The following is an 18,147-nucleotide window of genomic DNA, read 5'->3' on the forward strand; positions in this document are numbered from 1 at the left end:
GTTTATTTATTTCACTGAATTATAGACCCCTGCCGTAAACACAAGAAGAAGAAGAACTTTGTTTGGCTTTATTGAATTTGTTGTCATAGCACTACCTCAAAAGCGGTAGGTTGATGGTAGGTCAGGTCACCCAAAGATTAGGTAACGTGTAACAGCACGATAATATGAATTAAAGTAGTAACACTATACCGTAGTTGGAAGCTTAAAGTAGGGTGCAGTGTTAGTTTATTTATTATAAAGAATATCCTCCCTGAGTGATATTGCCTAGTATACAGGAAAGTGCAGTCGTCTTAAAATGGCATAGGCTTGATAGAAATTCCAGATTAGGGACGCAATAGACTATTTAAAGTGACATTATGGTAGCCCCAGAAAACAGTATTTTAGAAGAGGAAGAAATCTTACACAAGTGGAATCAGTGTCCGATAAAAGAAGGCAACGTACAATTAACTAGATATTAATGTGGACATAAAATAAGCTAGCTAGTCTAGGCTGTTAGCAATAGCTCCGCATTGGGTATTACTTTGGAAATTGATTTTTCCTATATTATTTTGGTTGCTTATCGAGAATTTACTGTTAAGTTTTGTTGGTCGACTGTAGCTGAATTAGTCTAACCTGTTATTAACCTGAGAAGTTGTATGCTGGCCATCCTGGAATGCTGTCGCACATATGCAGTGTTATAGGGGAGCTTTTGGTAAAAAGTGGGGTTTCTTTCACCGGGGGCCGGCCCGGGAGGCTGAGTCCCCTGACAAAGTAACACGACCTGCTCAGTTAGGTTCGGGTATGTTATGTTAGTATAGTTCCTTTTATAATAGGTTTCCTTATCCAATACGTTCTTAAACATATGGCTCCCTGATGACTTGTGCATGCGAGGGACCATTCCACAACAACGACATGGCGGTCTGGTCTATCTCCCAACATTTCCAAAACCCCACGTTCCCAGAGGGTCCCCAACCATGTTGGGTGGATATGAGGTTAATAATAATTGACTGACAATAAACAACCACCTCCTTTATCAGCAACACCAAAAGCATAGGAAAAATCAATTTCCAAGGTAATAATCCTTGCAGAGCTCTTACTTAGAAATACTCCACAATTTGATACTGGAGATTTTATGCAGTGCTCTGAAATCTCCTTAATATTTTAATACAAAAATCATATTAAGATGGACAAAATTTTTCTTTAAACTTTTACCACAATTTGGGCTTGAAAACATTGTTTTCCTACGTTTTAATGTGTGCTCTGTACATTTCTGACATTTGTTTCATTAACAAATGGCCTAACCAACCACATGTAACTTAACCTAACCTAAGCTACGCATTCTTTATCTTAGTGTATGATATTAATTTGAAAACATTCCATAAATATAGGCTAACCCTGACTTAGCCCAAGCCACCATGATTTACATGAACCTGACTGACCATGGTTGCCTTTGCCTACATACTCCTTAGACCCATACATTACCTGTAATAATTATGCATGATATGCTGGTAGTATAGTATTGATACGGATACAGAAAAAAGACAGTAATTGTTCAAAAAGAAACCTAAAAAGTGTTAAGTTGAGACACTAAAAATAAATTCTGTAGAGGTGCAAATAGTAAAGTCAGTAATAAATTCAAAAGCCGTAATTGATGAAAATAAATATGACAGATTAATTATTATTCAGTAGATGAAACCTATTCATATGGAACAAGCCCACAGGGGCCACTGACTTGAAATTCAAACTTCCAAAGAATACAGTGTTCATTAGGAAGAATTAAGAGGAAGTAAAATGAAATACAAAAAGAAGGGATCCCACTTATCAAAACAGAGAAAAATTGTAATAAAATAAATAGATAAATAGATAAAATAAGTATTAAAATGCAAGAAGAACAGTATTAGGGTAGTAATGCATTGCATTTTTGCTTGAACTTCCAAAGTTCCAATTGCACAACATCCTCTGGGAGGCTGTTCCACAGTCCAGTGGTGTGAGGAGGAATAAAGGACCTCTAGAACTGAGAAGTTTGACAGCGAGGCACATTTACTGCATATTGGTGCTGCTGTCAGCGAATCTGGTTGCTCTTGGCAGATAAAGGAGATCAGGGATCAATTGTGAATGTGAAAGATCTGTTGCAATACAACTTATTAAAAAGTGACGAACAAGAGACCTTGCGATGATGGTCCAAGTCATAACTGAATTCTTCAAGCTCCTTTCTTTTGCTTTTTTCCATCCTGATCCTGCTGCCTAGTAGTGTTACACCTTCTAGGAGGGATAGCACTCTTGTTGAAAAGAACTCTGTCCATATTCTTTCCTCAGAGGGCAAAGTTCCTGCGGGCAGAGTTACTCCATCAGCAGCTGCTTCCCTCTCATTTTCATCAGAACTGTGACAGTCCAGGTACCCAAAAGATGTTGTCATTAGAGTGCATGTAAAGATATGGGCTATGCAGAACATCCTTGGTAATCTTTCTTTTATGGTGTTATTCAACAAGTAGACAAAGGTAGACAGCAGCCACTCTTATGATAACATCAGACGTCAGCCTCTGTAAAAGAGATATATTTAAGAGGGAAGTGACCTAGATATAATTTTCAAAAAAATAATTTACAAATATTAAAAATTAAAAAAATAAAGTTAAAAAAATATAAGCCTTACTGCTATAACATTTATTTACATTGGAAGTGTTTGGTTAACTCGTGACAACCACCCTTAGACTTTAGAGTCAGGTTAGGTTAGGGGCTAGAGGCTGTCCATTCCTTTCTGGGATACTGGTAAAGTAGACAAAAAATAATCAAGGTATGTAAGCAAAACCTTGTTCCTGGTTCATGACCAACAAGTTCATGTTGGGGTGGGTTCTTTTGCTTCTAAGGTCGGGCAGGACATGGGCCCTTATTTTTGGGTTCTTTTGCTTCTAAGGTTGGGCAGGACATGGGCCCTTATTTAGGTCAGGTCAGGATGCATCCAAGTTCTGGTCAAGTTGTGTTAGTGAAGTTTGGTGGGTCAAAACCCCCCTTTGGTCTGGTAGGAAGTGTCATCCTAATATTTCCTTTTTTTTTCATTTTCCCTGTCCAAAAATCCTTGTTTCTCAATGTGGTACCCCTTAATTGTTAGTCAAAGGGAGTGACTATTGCATTTCCAGGAGGGATGAAGATAGGCTGTGTTGTGAGTCATTATTGGATATAGGATTAGCGGAATTATCATAGTAAAAGCAATTCACAAAATGGAATGTTTTCCATGCCTCAACATAGCTATTCTCCCAAAAAAATTGCATTAAATGTGGTCACAGGAAAACCACATGCATGAAATTTAGCTTATTAAAAATTGAACCGAAGAATTACATCTCTGCTGATTCACTTGAAATCTAAAAATGCCACTTTCAGCGGGCCAGCCATTCTGATGTTGAAAATGTACTCCTATAATCATTTGGAAATTGTATGGTTTCTGCTATACCTGAACACATAGAACATGGGGAATTGAATTGTCAGGTTGTGAAAAGTGGGTGAAGTTTGAAAATTAATTAAGAAAAATTTTTAAGTCTTTATTTGCTGAAAATAGTAAATGGTACTGTGCCCCAAACCTGTATTATAGTAAATGTGAAATATACTGTATATTAGTATAGTTTTTAATGTGATTTTGATAAATTTGATGCTCATTGTAGTCAGAAAGGCCTTTATGCCCCCCATTATGTAAAACTATAAAGTGGTTCAAGGCCACTGTAGATCTTGTGGTATGGAATAGTACTATAATTTTTTGTCTCATTTCCCTCCTTCAGCACCTGCTATATTTTGGAGACCATAATGCACCTTCTTTTTCTTTTTTCTGTCTTTAGTAATTTCTTGTAGACAGAATACATGGGATAGAATCCTACCTGATGATATCTCCTTAGGGGGTCAGTGCCGTCAGTGCACCTCACATGCGGCGCACTGTAGGCATTACTTAAGGTTCTTTGCAATGTCCGTTCGGCCCCTAGCTGCAACCCTTTCATTCCTTTTACTGTACCTCCTTTCATACTCTTTATTCCATCTTACTTTCCACCCTCCTCTAACAATTTTTTCATAGTGCAACTGTGAGGTTTTCCTCTTGTTACACCTTTGTAACCTTTTACTCTCAATTTTCCTTTTAGCGCTGAATGACATCACATGTCCCGGCGCTTGGCCTTCGGCCTAAATTGTATATTCTGTTTTATTCCTATTCCTATTGACAAGTTTTCAAAATTCATACTGTAATTGCATAGTTTATGAAAGAGACTTATTACAGTACTGGAATATCCTAACAGAGCCTTTAATTTTGCAGACTGTGCATAGAGACAGTGCATGGGTGCCAATCAAAATGGAGAGTGCAAGGAAAAAGCTGAAAATTAGTGACAGAAATGAGGACCAAAATGTTAATGCCTCACAAGATAATTCAGGATCATCTGATTTGGATGCACTAGCAAAATCACTTTTGGAAATTGAAGATAAACAGTGTGATGCTCTCCTTCAACTAGATTATGGCCAGAATATTTGTTATGTTTACAACCCATTGGACTATGCTCGTGAAATTCATAAGGACTTCCTTGCAAAATTTTGTAAAGGACCAAAGAAGGTGTTACTGCTGGGTATGAACCCAGGCCCCTGGGGTATGGGACAGACTGGGGTTAGTTTTCTTTTGCATTCCTTTACAAAGGACAAGTTATTCATATATTTTTGCATGCAGTAATGTTAGTACTAGTGAGTACTGTGAATTGTCTACAATATTGTAGATCGCTGATTAAGAAAAGTAAGGTGCTGAATTTTTGGCTTTTGAACTGCATAGTTTTTGAAAATGTACTTATACAGTATTTTCAAGTTGATATGTAAATCCAGAATGCATTTACTATTAGAATTGGTCTTTGCATTACAAGAATAAAACTAAGTTCTCTTATACACTAAGATAGGTTATTTATGGTTATTTAAGGTAGGTTATATATGCTTGAGGGGGTTAAAACTTCCCTTGAGCATAAATAACCTACCTTAAATAGCCATAATTAAGCTACCTTAATGTATATGAGAACTTAGTTGCATTCTTGTATTTAAAGGAAAATGAATGCTTGGGGTTTTTATGGAGAGGTGGTTGCTGGCTACTAGAGATACTCTTGCAGATTGCAAATTGACTATCTTTGTCCATCTAACCCGCTTGAAGTTCAAATGTCCTAATTCAGTATGTTTACATTCTGTTGGATGTAGTACATCCTCTTTGTCTGAATTACGGAACATTTCTATCATTCCTTTATCTCCAGTTTTTCAGTCGTGAAAGTTGGCAATGTACTGTATTTTTTAAAAATTGTTTTGCATATGACATTATTCAGCATTTTTATCCAAGTTTGTTTCTGTGCACATTGTATTGTGTTGGTAAGGTATATTATTTTTTGCATGTTTTTGTGTGTTGGTAAGATCTGGTTTCATGCTATAGACAAATGATTTTACTGTTCTTTTTGAATTAGTAGAATTATCAAACTGGAAAATAGGTACAGTATATTTATTTTATTAAATATAAATTGCTTTACTGTAGGTTGTTACTTTGACATTTCATATGGAAGGCCAACTAAGATTTTACTAAGAGGAAATGACTTGTGATCCTGAAAGGGTGGGGGTTGCCTCTAAGTGAGGTAAATTTAAAGCTACAAGTCATTTTATGTTCCTTTCTCTAGATGACATACTTCTAAATATATTTGGAGGGGAGAGTAGAGTAAAGCAGTAGTTTGTATATACAGTATTATGAAACAAAATTTATTTGTCTTCCAAAAAATATTCCCGAGCTTAGACAAAACATTGTTTCTCAAATTTTACCCATAGCAGAATTGAATACAGTAATATGAAGGAGATCAGTATGCACTTATTGTCAGAGAACAGAACTTTCTTCAGAATTTTTAGGTTATAATGATGTTCCTATTAGGTCCCATGCTGGTTCATTTATAAGAGCCTTTTTACCAGACCAGTAGGAGGTTACAGGAGTCATGACATTCCCTGCTTGCATGCACAACTGGGAATTTGGCACCTCCAGGTGGAATCCAACTCCAGTCAGTTGCAGGGATGACCTCCCACGTGAGAGTAAGTCTCTGATATAAAAGGCAGTGGCTTGTATTTCTGTACAAACAAATAATAATTTAAACATAATATTTGTTTTTCATTTTCATAGTTATACAAACCAGAGCCTTGTGTAATCTAAACCAACCTCAACTGTCCCGATCTGTCCCTTTGGTCTAGAGAAAAAGTGGTTGGTGACATATGAAAGTGAGGGGTATTTCCCTGCTAACCTACCATCTCCACCAGTCAGCAACCCTGCTAATCAAGTTAAAGAACTGCTCCTGCTTGTGGTGAAGGATACTCCCACTTAAAGGCTTTGGTTTGTATACCCAAGAAAAATACAAATTACTTAAAAAAATTTTTATGCTTTAAAGATTTATTTTACTTTACAGGTACCATTTGGACATGTTCAGTATGCCAAAGAGTGGTTATGTTTAAAAGGAAATGTTACCAAGCCTAAAAAGGAGCACCCTAAGCGATTGATTACAGGTCTTGAATGCACGCGAAGTGAAGTAAGTATCTAAAATAGTATAGTCATTTCCCAACAGCAGATGGGATTTCTTTACTCAGTTTTTTATGTAATTAGTTTCAGATCAATATGATGGGAAAAGTTGATAGAAAATGTTTAAGATGATGGTGATTATGAGTTTTATTATTTATACAGTTTCTTCTAGTAATTCACAGCTGTTCTTCTGTGTAAACAAAACAGGAGACAAAAGGTAGCACAGTATTTTGTTTGTTTGATGCTTGTTTTCAAATTTTCCCTCTCTTGCAACTTTTCTTTGTTAACATTTGAATTCTTTTCAAGATTTGGCTTTAAAAGTCATTGCACCTAGTTAGTTCCTTTGAGAATGAAGTTGTACCTGTTAGTCTTGTTTTGTTTAACTCTTATGTTTAATTTGTTTTTGATCTTAAAATTACTCTCATGGTACTAGTATACAAGGTTAGCTGTTTCTTAATTTTGTGTTTGTTCCCACAGGGATATGACCATTGCCTCTCACATATCCTTCAGCGCAATCTAGAGTAGTTGTTGAACAAAGTAGTTAACTGGCCAAGATGGGGAGAGAGGTTGGGGCATCCTTCACTCACCTCACACTTGCCACTTTATTCTTTCAACAGCCACAATGAGACAGGACACTTCTGCTGCCTTTTCAATATGTTCATGTTAAATTTGGATGAGTAGCTTGCTACTATCATTCCTTTTAACTTGTCCTTTGCTCTGCCCTAATTGAGTACTTTTGTATTTTTGCTGTGTCTTCTGGTTCTGTTTTTCTTAGAAATGGAGAAAGAATGTGACCATCGCAGGTGTGGTGGTTGTGGGTAATCTTGTGTTTGCTGCATGTCTCCCTTATGATTACTTTAAACCCACACATATTTTGTACTTGCTGTACTTCCTTGTCCCTTCATGAAGGTGTCTGGGCTGAAGTACACACTGGAATTGAATGAGATGAAGGTAGTGTACAATAAGCACCTGATCTAAGTAGCTTAAAAATCGTCAACATATGTTCTTTCTATTTTAACATGGGGGAGGAAGGACAACAGTTCTTGCATCCCTTGCTTGCTTAGGCACTCAGGAGCATGGCATCTCTAGGTTGAATCCAATTCCCTTTTTTCGAGCAGGTACCAGGTAAGTCTCCACATTAGAAAGGCGATGGCTGTATACCCTCACAGGAACGAGAAACAAGTTTTTAAAGCAGTTTGTATTTTTCCAAGGTATAAAAGCCAGAACTTTTCTTATAGGTTGTACCCACCTTAACTAACCCACTTCATCCTTGCTGCCAAAGGAAAGAATGAAGTAGTGAATATGAGGCAAGAGAGGGGGATGCCCCTCCTCTCGTGATCTCCACCAGTTAACTACCCTGTCACCAAGATCTAGTGGCCATTCTAGCTTTTGGTGAGGGATACTCCGTATATGAAAGGTTCCAGTTTGTATACCCAGGAAAACTACAATTTGCTTGAAAAATTTATTTAAGGATTGGAGGTCTAAAGTGGATGAGAAGTTGGAATACGGTGTTAAAATCACATTAGATTCCATAAATTAATGGGTAGGGGATTGCATAGCCTTTAATTGTTTAGAGTTCTTATCATAGACCAGACCATTGCTGTAGATAGTCTTAATTTAATCTAGAGTTGGATAATCCAGTTTTGTTAAGTGGCAAGAGAGAACCACCTTCATAATGAAATCTTTGCTACAAAAGAACTTTGTGACCAGTGTCAGTTGTCCAGTAGGTATTACACAGTAGCTTTTATGCATGAAATCTAAAATGTGTTTAAAACAGTTTTCATGTGTTCATATGAAATAAACCACTACCTTGTAGAGTTGAATATATCCTTAACTGGGGAGACAAATGAGTTAGATAACAGTTCTTTGAAAGGGAGGACATCGTCAAGTAATAGGTTACATTGCATAGATTAGTCATGTCTGTCTGGTAGAGATGTAAAAAAAATCTTTATATTTTCCTTGAATAAATGAAGGGAATCCTCCCACCCCTTTGTGTCCATCCTCTCCCCTACCCCACAGTGACTAGGAAGGGAGGAAAGGGGAAGGGAGGGGGTCACCGAGGGTGGCAATTCCCTTCCTCCACTTCCTGAGTAACTATTTGGCTGTCTTGCCTTTGGACAGTATGGCCGAGTTAGGGGGCAGAACCCTGGGTAGTATCAGTCCTTCGGGACAGGTACAGGATTCCTTTGCAGGATCCTGTTCCTTCCCCTCTTGCAAGCACTAATTCTGTTTTGACCATATCCTCTAGATTTGCCAGTCTCAGAGCCTGTTGGCAGAGGTGGGAGCAGTAAAAGAGAAAGGTGTCATAGGAGTCATTGAACACCACTCTCTGGGTTTTTTAGTCATCTCTTCCTAGTGCAGAAAGCAACTGGGTGTTGGAGACTGGTGATTGATCTCTTCCCATTGAATGAGTTTGTTCTGTTGGCTCATTCCAAGATGGACATAGCACGTTCAATGCTGGAGTCCAGAAGGGAGGGCGACTTCATGCTTTTTATTGACCTGAGGTACGTGTGTTTTCAAGTGTGCATCCATTAGAACTTTCAGAGGTTTTGCTGATTTTTCTGCAGATATATGAGTTCAAAATTCTGTGCTTCAGATTGGTGACAGCCCACAGGTGTTCACTCTGGTTTTCTTCTTGGTTTTGGCTTGGGCCCGTTTGAGGGGTATACGCTTACTGCAGTACCTGGAAGACTGGTTAGACCTGGTGTCTTCCTAGACATGGTTGCTCCATGAAAGGCACCGCCATCACTCTTTTTACCTGAAGTTGGGAAGCATGGTAAATTAGAAGTCTGGTCTCATTCTCAAGAGCCTTCCCATCAGGCATCTCGACTGAGCAAACTCAGAGGTTAAGGTACAGCTCTTGGCCAAGCAGGAACAGCCAGCTTGGTTGGAGCAGCTCATGCTTAATGGGCAAAGCCACCTACGCTTGCTTCAGCTGCACCCAAAGCTCCATTGGTCAGCTCCTCAAGAGTTCTCTTCTGAACTTGTGCTTTTGAGTTGAGACATCAGGGAGGATCTAGAGTGATGGATGGACAATAGAAACCTCTTGTCAGGGGTCCCCTTGAACTCTCCTCCTGCAGAAAGGCTTCTGTTTTGAGATGCATCGAAGGAGGTTTAGGGCGCACATTTGGAAGGCAAGTTTTTCAGGTGTGTGGTTGAAGGGCACACCTCGTCTACACATCAACATTGTAGAGATGCCAGCAGTGTGGCTAACATTGCAAGAATTTCAAGAGCAGTTAATAGGCCTCTTAGTAGAGCTGATGAGTATCACTACTAATGGCTTCTGTCAACAAACGGGGAAATGTCTTGGACCCAGCGTCATTTGGTATTGCAGAGCCACAAGTGGGTGGTTCATAAAACCATAAGTTGTTAGCTAGGTATATTCCTGGCACGAAGGACGTCAGTTGTCAGGGTCAGGTGGTAGAGTGGTCTTTACATCCACAAGTAGCAGAAAGGCTATTAGAGCTCAATGACTTACCAATCTGTTCACACCACACCGAACAGAAAACTCTCTGTCTTCTATTTTGTAGGTGGTAATGGAAGATGCCTTCCAACAAACCTTGGACAATCTGGACATTTACACCTTTCCTCCTTTCAGTCTTTTTTGCAGGTTGACCAACAATGTTCATCACCCTTGGTCTAGGGATGACTCTGGTGGCTCCTCATTGGCTGCAAGCTGAGCAGCATTCAGAGCCACTGGCTCTTCTGGTTGAGGTTTCTTAGGGAGATTCTCCCATAGCCCACTCTCTTGCATCAGCAACACATTTGTAATATCACCAGGACTCCCCTCAAGCCCTACCTCAAGCTTTGGACAGAGATTTCACTCTCAAGACTGTTTTTCTCTTAGCTTTGGCCTGTCACATCTTTTTCAGTGCTCGGAGGGGTGGAGATCTCTCTTGTTCTCTTTCGTGCCTGAGTTCGTGATGAAAACAGAAACTGTAAACTCTGATGAGAAATATGAGAGCTTCTAGACTGTACCCCTTCAAAACTTTGTTTGTGGTGAATCAGACTTTTGTTGCCAGGTTCCCCCTTTAAGTACTGTTGAAAAACACTATCTCTGAGGTCATAGAACAGTCACCTTTTTTGTTAGTACAGGCAAGCACAAGAAAGAGGTGTACAGGAACACCCTTGCTGGCTTTTTGTGGTGATCAAACCAGCTTATGGCTCCTTGGAGAGGGATGTTGGTCTCCTTATTCTTGCAAGAGTGCATGAAGTTGGGTGTTTGAATACTTGTACTGAAGAAGTTCTCCCATATAAAAGGTTTTGGTTTGTATGCCTTGGAAAAATATCAAATACTTTTAAAAATTTATTTTATTTATCATTCAATTTTAGAGATACATCTGCAAAATGAATTGCTTCTAAAGATATATATAGTACAGTATTGCAGAGTACATACTAACAAAAACTTACCTGATTGCAGTTCTACCTATGTATGTTTACAACATATGTAAAATACACAGACTCAAATGTATAAGAAAAAGAAAGAACATAAATATCTTTACATTTCTTTTTTAACATAAGTTACAAAACACTACACACTTGCTGTACCCTCTTCTCTTTCTGGTATAGTAATTTTGTCAACATTTGTTTAATGCCATATGCTATTGTACTTCATTCAGTTAAGGAATTGTTTTATGTGTTTGATTAAGAATGATTTGCAGTAGTGTGATTACCTGTTCTAAAATATGGTTACAGTACAAAAATGCTTGCAATTACTGTTTATTTAATCAAACATCTCTGAATTCTGAGTACATGATTACCATATGAACAAAGAGTGACACTTTCAATTGAAAAATTATTTTTTAAGCATAAATTTGACAATGTACTACAAGTATATTACAATATGTAACTATTCTATACTGTAGTTAAAACTTTCAACACAAACTTGCAACATCAAAAACGCAAAGGTACGAAATTTTATTTATACCGGACTTATCCAATATGTAATGAAATCTGATAATTTAAGGTCTGTTAATTTGAAGTTACCACTGTATTGAAATTATGTGTATTTCTAAACTACAATTTCTGCAAACTAATACAATTGTGAATAATTCAGTTGCTAATGTAGAGCGTTTATTTTCAGGTGAGTGGTGATCGCCTTTGGTCATTGTTGAAAGAATTAAGTGGGAAACCTGAGACATTGTTTACTAACGTTTTTCTTCACAATTATTGCCCACTTTTCTTTTTGAAAGATTCAGCAAAGAATGTTACTCCTCCAGAATTGAAGGTAAGTCAGCCTTGCCAATTCTTAGCATGCAGAGTATTAAAACAGTGAAGGGGTAAATGTGAATGAAATATTATTGCCATTTTCTGCTCAACAGTGCCTTCTAAGGATTTGTACCCAAATGTTTATGGAACAGAAGCTGACACATCTCTGTCAAGTGAAGCAAACACTCTCATTAGTTTGGCAAGTTGTTTAAGTGCAATACAGTATTAATAAATTAATTAGTTTAATTTTGCTAACCAAATTTAATCAATACAGAAAGTGAAATTATATTTTGTGGCCCTCCCCATCCTTTGTTTTTGTTTACAGTAGATTGTTAGTTGATGTACTGATAAATAAGTTTTCTTTAATTTTCAATTGCAGGTGAAAGAGCGTTCAGATCTAGAAAAAATATGTAATGTAGCACTAGTTGACACTGTAAAGCTTCTTGGAGTTGAACACCTTGTTTGTGTTGGAAACTATGTAGCAGAGAAGTCAAAATTGGCCCTTGGAGGTGCTGGGTTGGAAAATATAAAGGTACTGTAATTTTATAGAAAATAATTAGCTTTTTTGATATGTCTTGAGGAAATTGCTTGTTCCATCATCATAATAATATCATTAACAGCAGCATGCTTATATATTTTTTTATCATTTTGTAATTGGTAGAGGTAGTAGCTCAAAATATTGAACTCATAAAATTCACATTTCTTTTTTGGCCCGTAGATTCAGGTATTTAGTCTTTTTTTTTTTACAATGAAAATACCATTGTATTTTTTTTTTACAATGAAAATACCATTGTATGATTGAATATGGATATAGAGATATAATGGTAGTACTGTATATATAGGCTATATACCACACCTTTGGATTCAAATACCATTATATGATTAATTATGGATATAGAGATATAATGGTAGTACTGTACTGTATAAATATATATCACACCTTTGGATCCAATCCCTTGCTTGATTGAGCAAAAAAAACAGGATTATCTTTACCAAGATAATCGTGTTTTGTAGTCAGATCATTATGATTTGTTATATGCCTGTTCTTCAAGGTTACAATTTTATTATTTTATAAGATTATTATGGGTTAGGTGCCATGAAAGGAAACGTTGTGATTGTTGGAGAACTGCTGTTTAGCTTATGCAGTTCACATATCATATGTTTAGTACTGAAACCCCATCACTTTACTAGTGCCTTCAGATGCATCAACTCCCTTTTGATACACTAAAAAAAATCCTGCTTGCTGTCTGCACATCTGGGTTCCAAAGCCCGCCTATCGACATAATGTTCTTGTTAGGTATGCTGGTCAGTCTAAACAGACCTGTTGACTTAGCTTCCCAGAACTTGACATGTTACTTTCCCTTGTTGTTTGTTGCTGGCTCAGTTTGTAATTCATTGGTTTTACACCAATGAATAAAATTTGTGTCTTGGGCTTGAGCCTGGAGGTTCTCCAGCAGTGCCTTGGCAGACTAGGCTTTATGCACTAGACTGAAGGGTTGCAGCTATACCTGCTTGGAGATATTCAAGAGCAGGGGCATTGACCTCAGCTCCTCCAGTGAGCTTTATCATGTGTTCTAAACCCTTTGGAAATGGAAGCTACACCCAGGACTGTATGGTTCCCATCCTGGAATTTGTTGCTTTTGTTAAAATGCTTGTTCATTTTGGTGCCAACCCCTTGATAGATTCTCCCTAAGGATCTTACCCTGAAAACAGCATTCCTAATAAGTAGCTTCAGCTAGATGAGTGAGTAACATGCTCTCTTTGGTGAGGATTCCAACTCAAAGTACTGGATAACTATTGTCTTATCCTATGTGACTGTTTTTTTTGTCAAAGACACTGACAACTTTCTGTGGACCTCAACCTGCACCATTATTTTTATTTCATTTTGTCAAAGACACTGACAGCTTTCTGTTGACCTCAACCCGCACCGTTATTTTTATTTCATTTGTATCCTTTCAGCATTGGAACAGGGAAAATATTTTTATGGTATTGATGACAACAATATACAGTGAACCCCCGTATTCGCGGGGGATGCGTCCCACACACACACACACCCCCCCCCGCGAATGGGTCAAATCCGCGAATATTTTAATAGTTTTATCACAAAAAGTGTATTTATTCATGAAAATTATATGAAAATACAGTAATTAGTGAATATTTCTCAGTGAAAAATACCGCGAATCGGTGAATTTTCTGCGAATGATGGCTAGATATGTTCCACAGAGAAACCCGGGAATGCGTGAGTCTGCGAACGTTGACAACGCGAATACGGGGGTGTTCACTGTATACCTGAAATTGTAAAAGATGAGTTTTATTGTAATATCTTTTCTTGGTCAGAATATCCTGGCTGTTGCTGCCTTTATGAGTCTTATCTGCTGTTACACTTGATTGAAAATTTAGCCATTTAAAAATTTCTGGCTCTTTCTAAAACTTTTTGTAAGGTTAGGTTTTTCTCTTGCAGCAGTTTTTTTCTTAGCTCCTGTGAGTTACACTTCTCTATTATTAGGGTAAATGATCGGGGTTTAGACACATGCATGGCAGAATTTTCACTTTTCACTCGATATTTAATTGGAGAAATAACAAAAAAATGAAATCTTTAAGAAACTCTTTCAAAAGATTGAAGCTTCATTAACAAAATGAGCTATAGGAAACTGCCATACATACTAAAATTAGCATGTGAAGTCTTCGTAAAATAAGTGTTGAAGGCAATTTTGAATCCAAAATGGCGCCTTCCCAAATGCTGAGACAAAATTGAGAGGTCGATTGGACACTTCCTTCCCAGTGCTCATTTAACAGTGTACTGACACTAATTTTGTATATATGTAATGTTTATAGATTTTACTCAAGATTTTAGTTGTAATCAGCACGATAAAACATCATTTTGTTGCCTATACTATATAGTGAAAGTATGAGACATGGAATTCCCGCCTGTCATGTGGGTGAGCTGAAATGTATTTTTACCTTTAATCCGTGCTTTTATCCTTACTGACATCACAACTGAAGCTCCACAGCACTTATTTGATTGTAATTCACTCACGCTACCATTTAAAATACATGAGAATGTTTAATCAGCACGATAAAACAAAATTTTGTTGCCTATACTGTATAGTGAAAGTATGAGACATGGATTTCCTGCCTGTCATGTGGTTGAGCTGAAATGCATTTTTACCTTTAATCCATGGTTTTATCCTTACTGACATCACAACTGAAGCTCCACAGTGCTTATTTGATTGTAATTATGCACATATTGTTCTTAATTCACTCACAATACCACTTAAAATACGAGGGATTTCCTGTACCTTGGCATCTGTAAAAAAAAAAATGATGGCAGAGAGATTGGGGGACAGGTGGGATGCAGGTGATTGTAAAGAATTTGGTCTGTGAAGCCTCTCAGAATAGTATCTGTTATGGGGCGTAATATGTGTAGGGGAAATTTGCCTCAGGGAATGGACTCACCCACTACAGGCCAATTTCTATTTTCCCTATGCTCTCCAAAGTTGCAGAAAAACTTATTTATAAGCCATTACATAAGTATGTGGATTCAAAAAGATTGTTAGCCAATAGTCAGTATGCATATAGGAAGCAGTTAGGTACCTGTGATGGTCTTTTAGATTTGACATGCCATTTGCAAGAGAACCGTAGTAAAGGTTTTGAGTGTGAGTAATTCAAATAGATTTTAGTGCTGCTTTCGATTTGATAAATTACAAGGCACTTATTTATAAAGTTCAGAATCTTGGAGTGGATGGATGTTTTAGGATTACTTCAAGATTTCCTTACAGGTAGGCAGCAGCGAGTTGCTGTGGATGGGATCTTTAGTGAACCAAAACCTATTGTGCTCTAGGGCTCCACAGGGTAGTGTTCTTGGACCACTCTTATTTTTAGTGTATACAAGTGATATGGTTGTTGGCCTGGAAAACAAGATTGTTCAGTATGCCGATGATGCAACACTTGGGTGTAGTAAAATCCCCACTTATGAGAAATGAAGCTGCCCTCAGTCTGGACATGGGCTGGATCAGTGAATGTTGTAGTAGGTGGGGCATGGAGCTGAACTCCAGTAAAATGAAAAGACATTGGATTAGCAAATCATTCACAGATTTTCCACCTCATCCTTCCCTTCAGTTAGATCAGATGCTGCTGAATGAGTCTGGAGCTTTAACAATTTTAGGTGTAACTTTTGACTCGCATCTTAATTTTGAGAAACGTAACGAAAGTTTCAGCAAATGCTGCACGAAAGTTAGGTGTTGTTTGTAAGGCCTCATATATTTATATGTGATAAAATCAGTGCAACCTGTTTTTAGGTCATTTGTCCTTCCTTTACTAGAATACTGTTCAATGTGGATGTCTAAAGTGGTTCGTGGTGGAAGGTTTGTTTCCCAATATTAGCAGTTATGACTTGGATTATCAACGGATGGTCTCATTTGTCAGTTTTTCACAAGTTGTACTTTTAACAGATTTTTCAAATTCAGTTGATCCCTGATCCCTTTTCTTGTTAACACCAACCAGATTTGCTGAACAGCGGCACCAGTTTGTAGTAAATGTGCCTTGGTGTCAAACTTCTCAGTTCCAGAGTTCCTTTGTTCCTCACACCGTTGGATTGTGGAACAACCTCCCTGAGGATGTTGTACAATTGGAACTACAGAAGTTCAAGCGGAGATGCAATGCATTACTACCCTAATACTATTCTCCTTGTAATTTACTTACATTTACATTTATTATTTTGTTAAATTATCTGTTTTTCTAATAGCTGATCTCGTCTCTCTGTATTTCCCTTTACCTTCTTTTACTTCTTTCAAATGAACATTGCATTCTTTAGAAGCTTGAATTTCAAGTTAGTGACCCCTGTGGGTTTGTCCCATATGAACGGGGTTCATCTGAATAATAATAATAATAATAATAATAATAATAATAATAATAATAATAATAATAAAAATATGGTTTACAGTTTTGCATTGCCATTCTCACCAGTGATTATACTTTTTATCTTTGCCAGCCCTGGATAGTGAGGGTTGATATCAGGAAAGGCATCCTTCTGTAAAACATTTACCAAAACAGATTATGAAATTGTGTGCTTTTACACTTTAATAATGTATTTTGCATAAATTTTACTGAAATAATGTATAACAACAACCCTTCAAGCCAGTTTCACCTGAATTAAGAATTTATCTCTGGTGTGTAAACTTTAATAATGCAGAAATTGAATAATAATATTCTGTGGAACTTGCTTTTTCCTTTACAGACATTGGGATTAAACTTATCACAGTAGCAGTTAAGTCCTTACAAATTGCATGTTGTAACTAATGAAGTTATTGTCATTATCTGAAATAAAAATCAAGATATCCTTTTCAGATCAGTACTTTAATGCATCCAAGTCCTGTCAACCCTGCTGCAAATAAAGGTTGGAGAGAAATTGCAATGAAGCAACTAACAGAAAGTGGAGTTATTCAGTATCTCAAGGCACAAGAATGAGCAAAAGTTGGAAGTAAAAGTCAGGCACTACTGTACATCCAGAGCTCTAAGAGTAGGTTCACATTGTGACAGTAAAGTAACAAAGTGACTTCTTTCGCATGTGTATTTGAAGGGCAGCTGTGTCAGAACTCACACTGGCATGTGTATTTCAAGGGCAGCTATGTCAGAACTCACACTTACTTGAATTGGTTGATTTTGCTATTGAGATGTGAAAGCACATTTTTATAAGAAATTATTGTAACATTAATGTGTGTGTGTGACTAATTTTAAGATAATGGCTTTGACTGATCAAGAAAATGACTGGATGTCAGCAGCTTTTGACCAAGCTAAAGAGGCTCTGATAGCGGGGGAGGTACCTGTGGGTTGTGTTTTTATTCATGAGGGTGAAGTTAGAGCTAGGGGGAGAAATACTGTAAATGCTACTCGTAATGCAACGAGGCATGCAGAAATGAATTGCATAGATCAAATTCTGGAGTGGTGCCAGTCCAATAATGTAAACTACTGGGACGTTTTCAAATGCATTGATGTATACGTGACTGTTGAACCTTGTGGTATGTGTGCAGACATTCTTGGAAAACTCTGCATCAGAAAAGTTGTTTTTGGCTGTTCAAATGATAGATTTGGAGGATGTGGCTCTGTCATTGATGTACCAAAGTTATATGGCTACTCCTTTAATATCACTAGAGGCGTCAGAGCAGAAGAGGCTATTGGGCTTTTGAAAGATTTTTATAAAGGAGAAAATCCTAATGCTCCAACAGGTAAAGCAAAGAGGAAAAACAGTAGGTGATAGGTATTTTAATGTCTTAACAGATTTTATTTTTGGCACATTGTGAGTGAACAATTTGTATACAATTTTTATCTTAAATGTTAATGATAAAAGGTTAATATACTGGTAAGTTCACCAGACCACTCAGCTAAAGATTAAATGAGAAGAGAAGGAATAAATATACTCA

At 37.4% G+C, this 18,147-nt stretch overlaps 2 protein-coding genes across 3 annotated transcripts; both read left to right on the top strand.

Moving 5' to 3' along the window:
* Positions 1-18,143, top strand: Smug (Single-strand-selective monofunctional uracil-DNA glycosylase). Of its 2 annotated transcripts, none has more exons than XM_067092937.1 (6): positions 1-105; positions 4,268-4,609; positions 6,411-6,530; positions 11,604-11,747; positions 12,108-12,260; positions 17,075-18,143. In XM_067092937.1, exons 2-6 carry the CDS (start codon positions 4,304-4,306, stop codon positions 17,192-17,194), a joined length of 843 nt encoding a protein of 280 aa, XP_066949038.1. In that variant the 5' UTR covers positions 1-105; positions 4,268-4,303; the 3' UTR covers positions 17,195-18,143. The 2 variants fall into 2 exon arrangements, with proteins under 2 accessions (XP_066949038.1, XP_066949039.1); XM_067092938.1 differs by lacking the exon at positions 1-105 and adding an exon at positions 113-141.
* LOC136832350 (tRNA-specific adenosine deaminase 2) lies at positions 17,469-17,981 on the top strand. Its single transcript, XM_067093260.1, has one exon. It carries the CDS (start codon positions 17,469-17,471, stop codon positions 17,979-17,981), a length of 513 nt encoding a protein of 170 aa, XP_066949361.1.
* Positions 18,144-18,147: the final 4 nt, after the last annotated feature.

The sequence above is a fragment of the Macrobrachium rosenbergii genome, chromosome 49, assembly GCF_040412425.1.
Source record: "Macrobrachium rosenbergii isolate ZJJX-2024 chromosome 49, ASM4041242v1, whole genome shotgun sequence".
Taxonomy (NCBI): Eukaryota; Metazoa; Arthropoda; class Malacostraca; order Decapoda; family Palaemonidae; genus Macrobrachium; species Macrobrachium rosenbergii.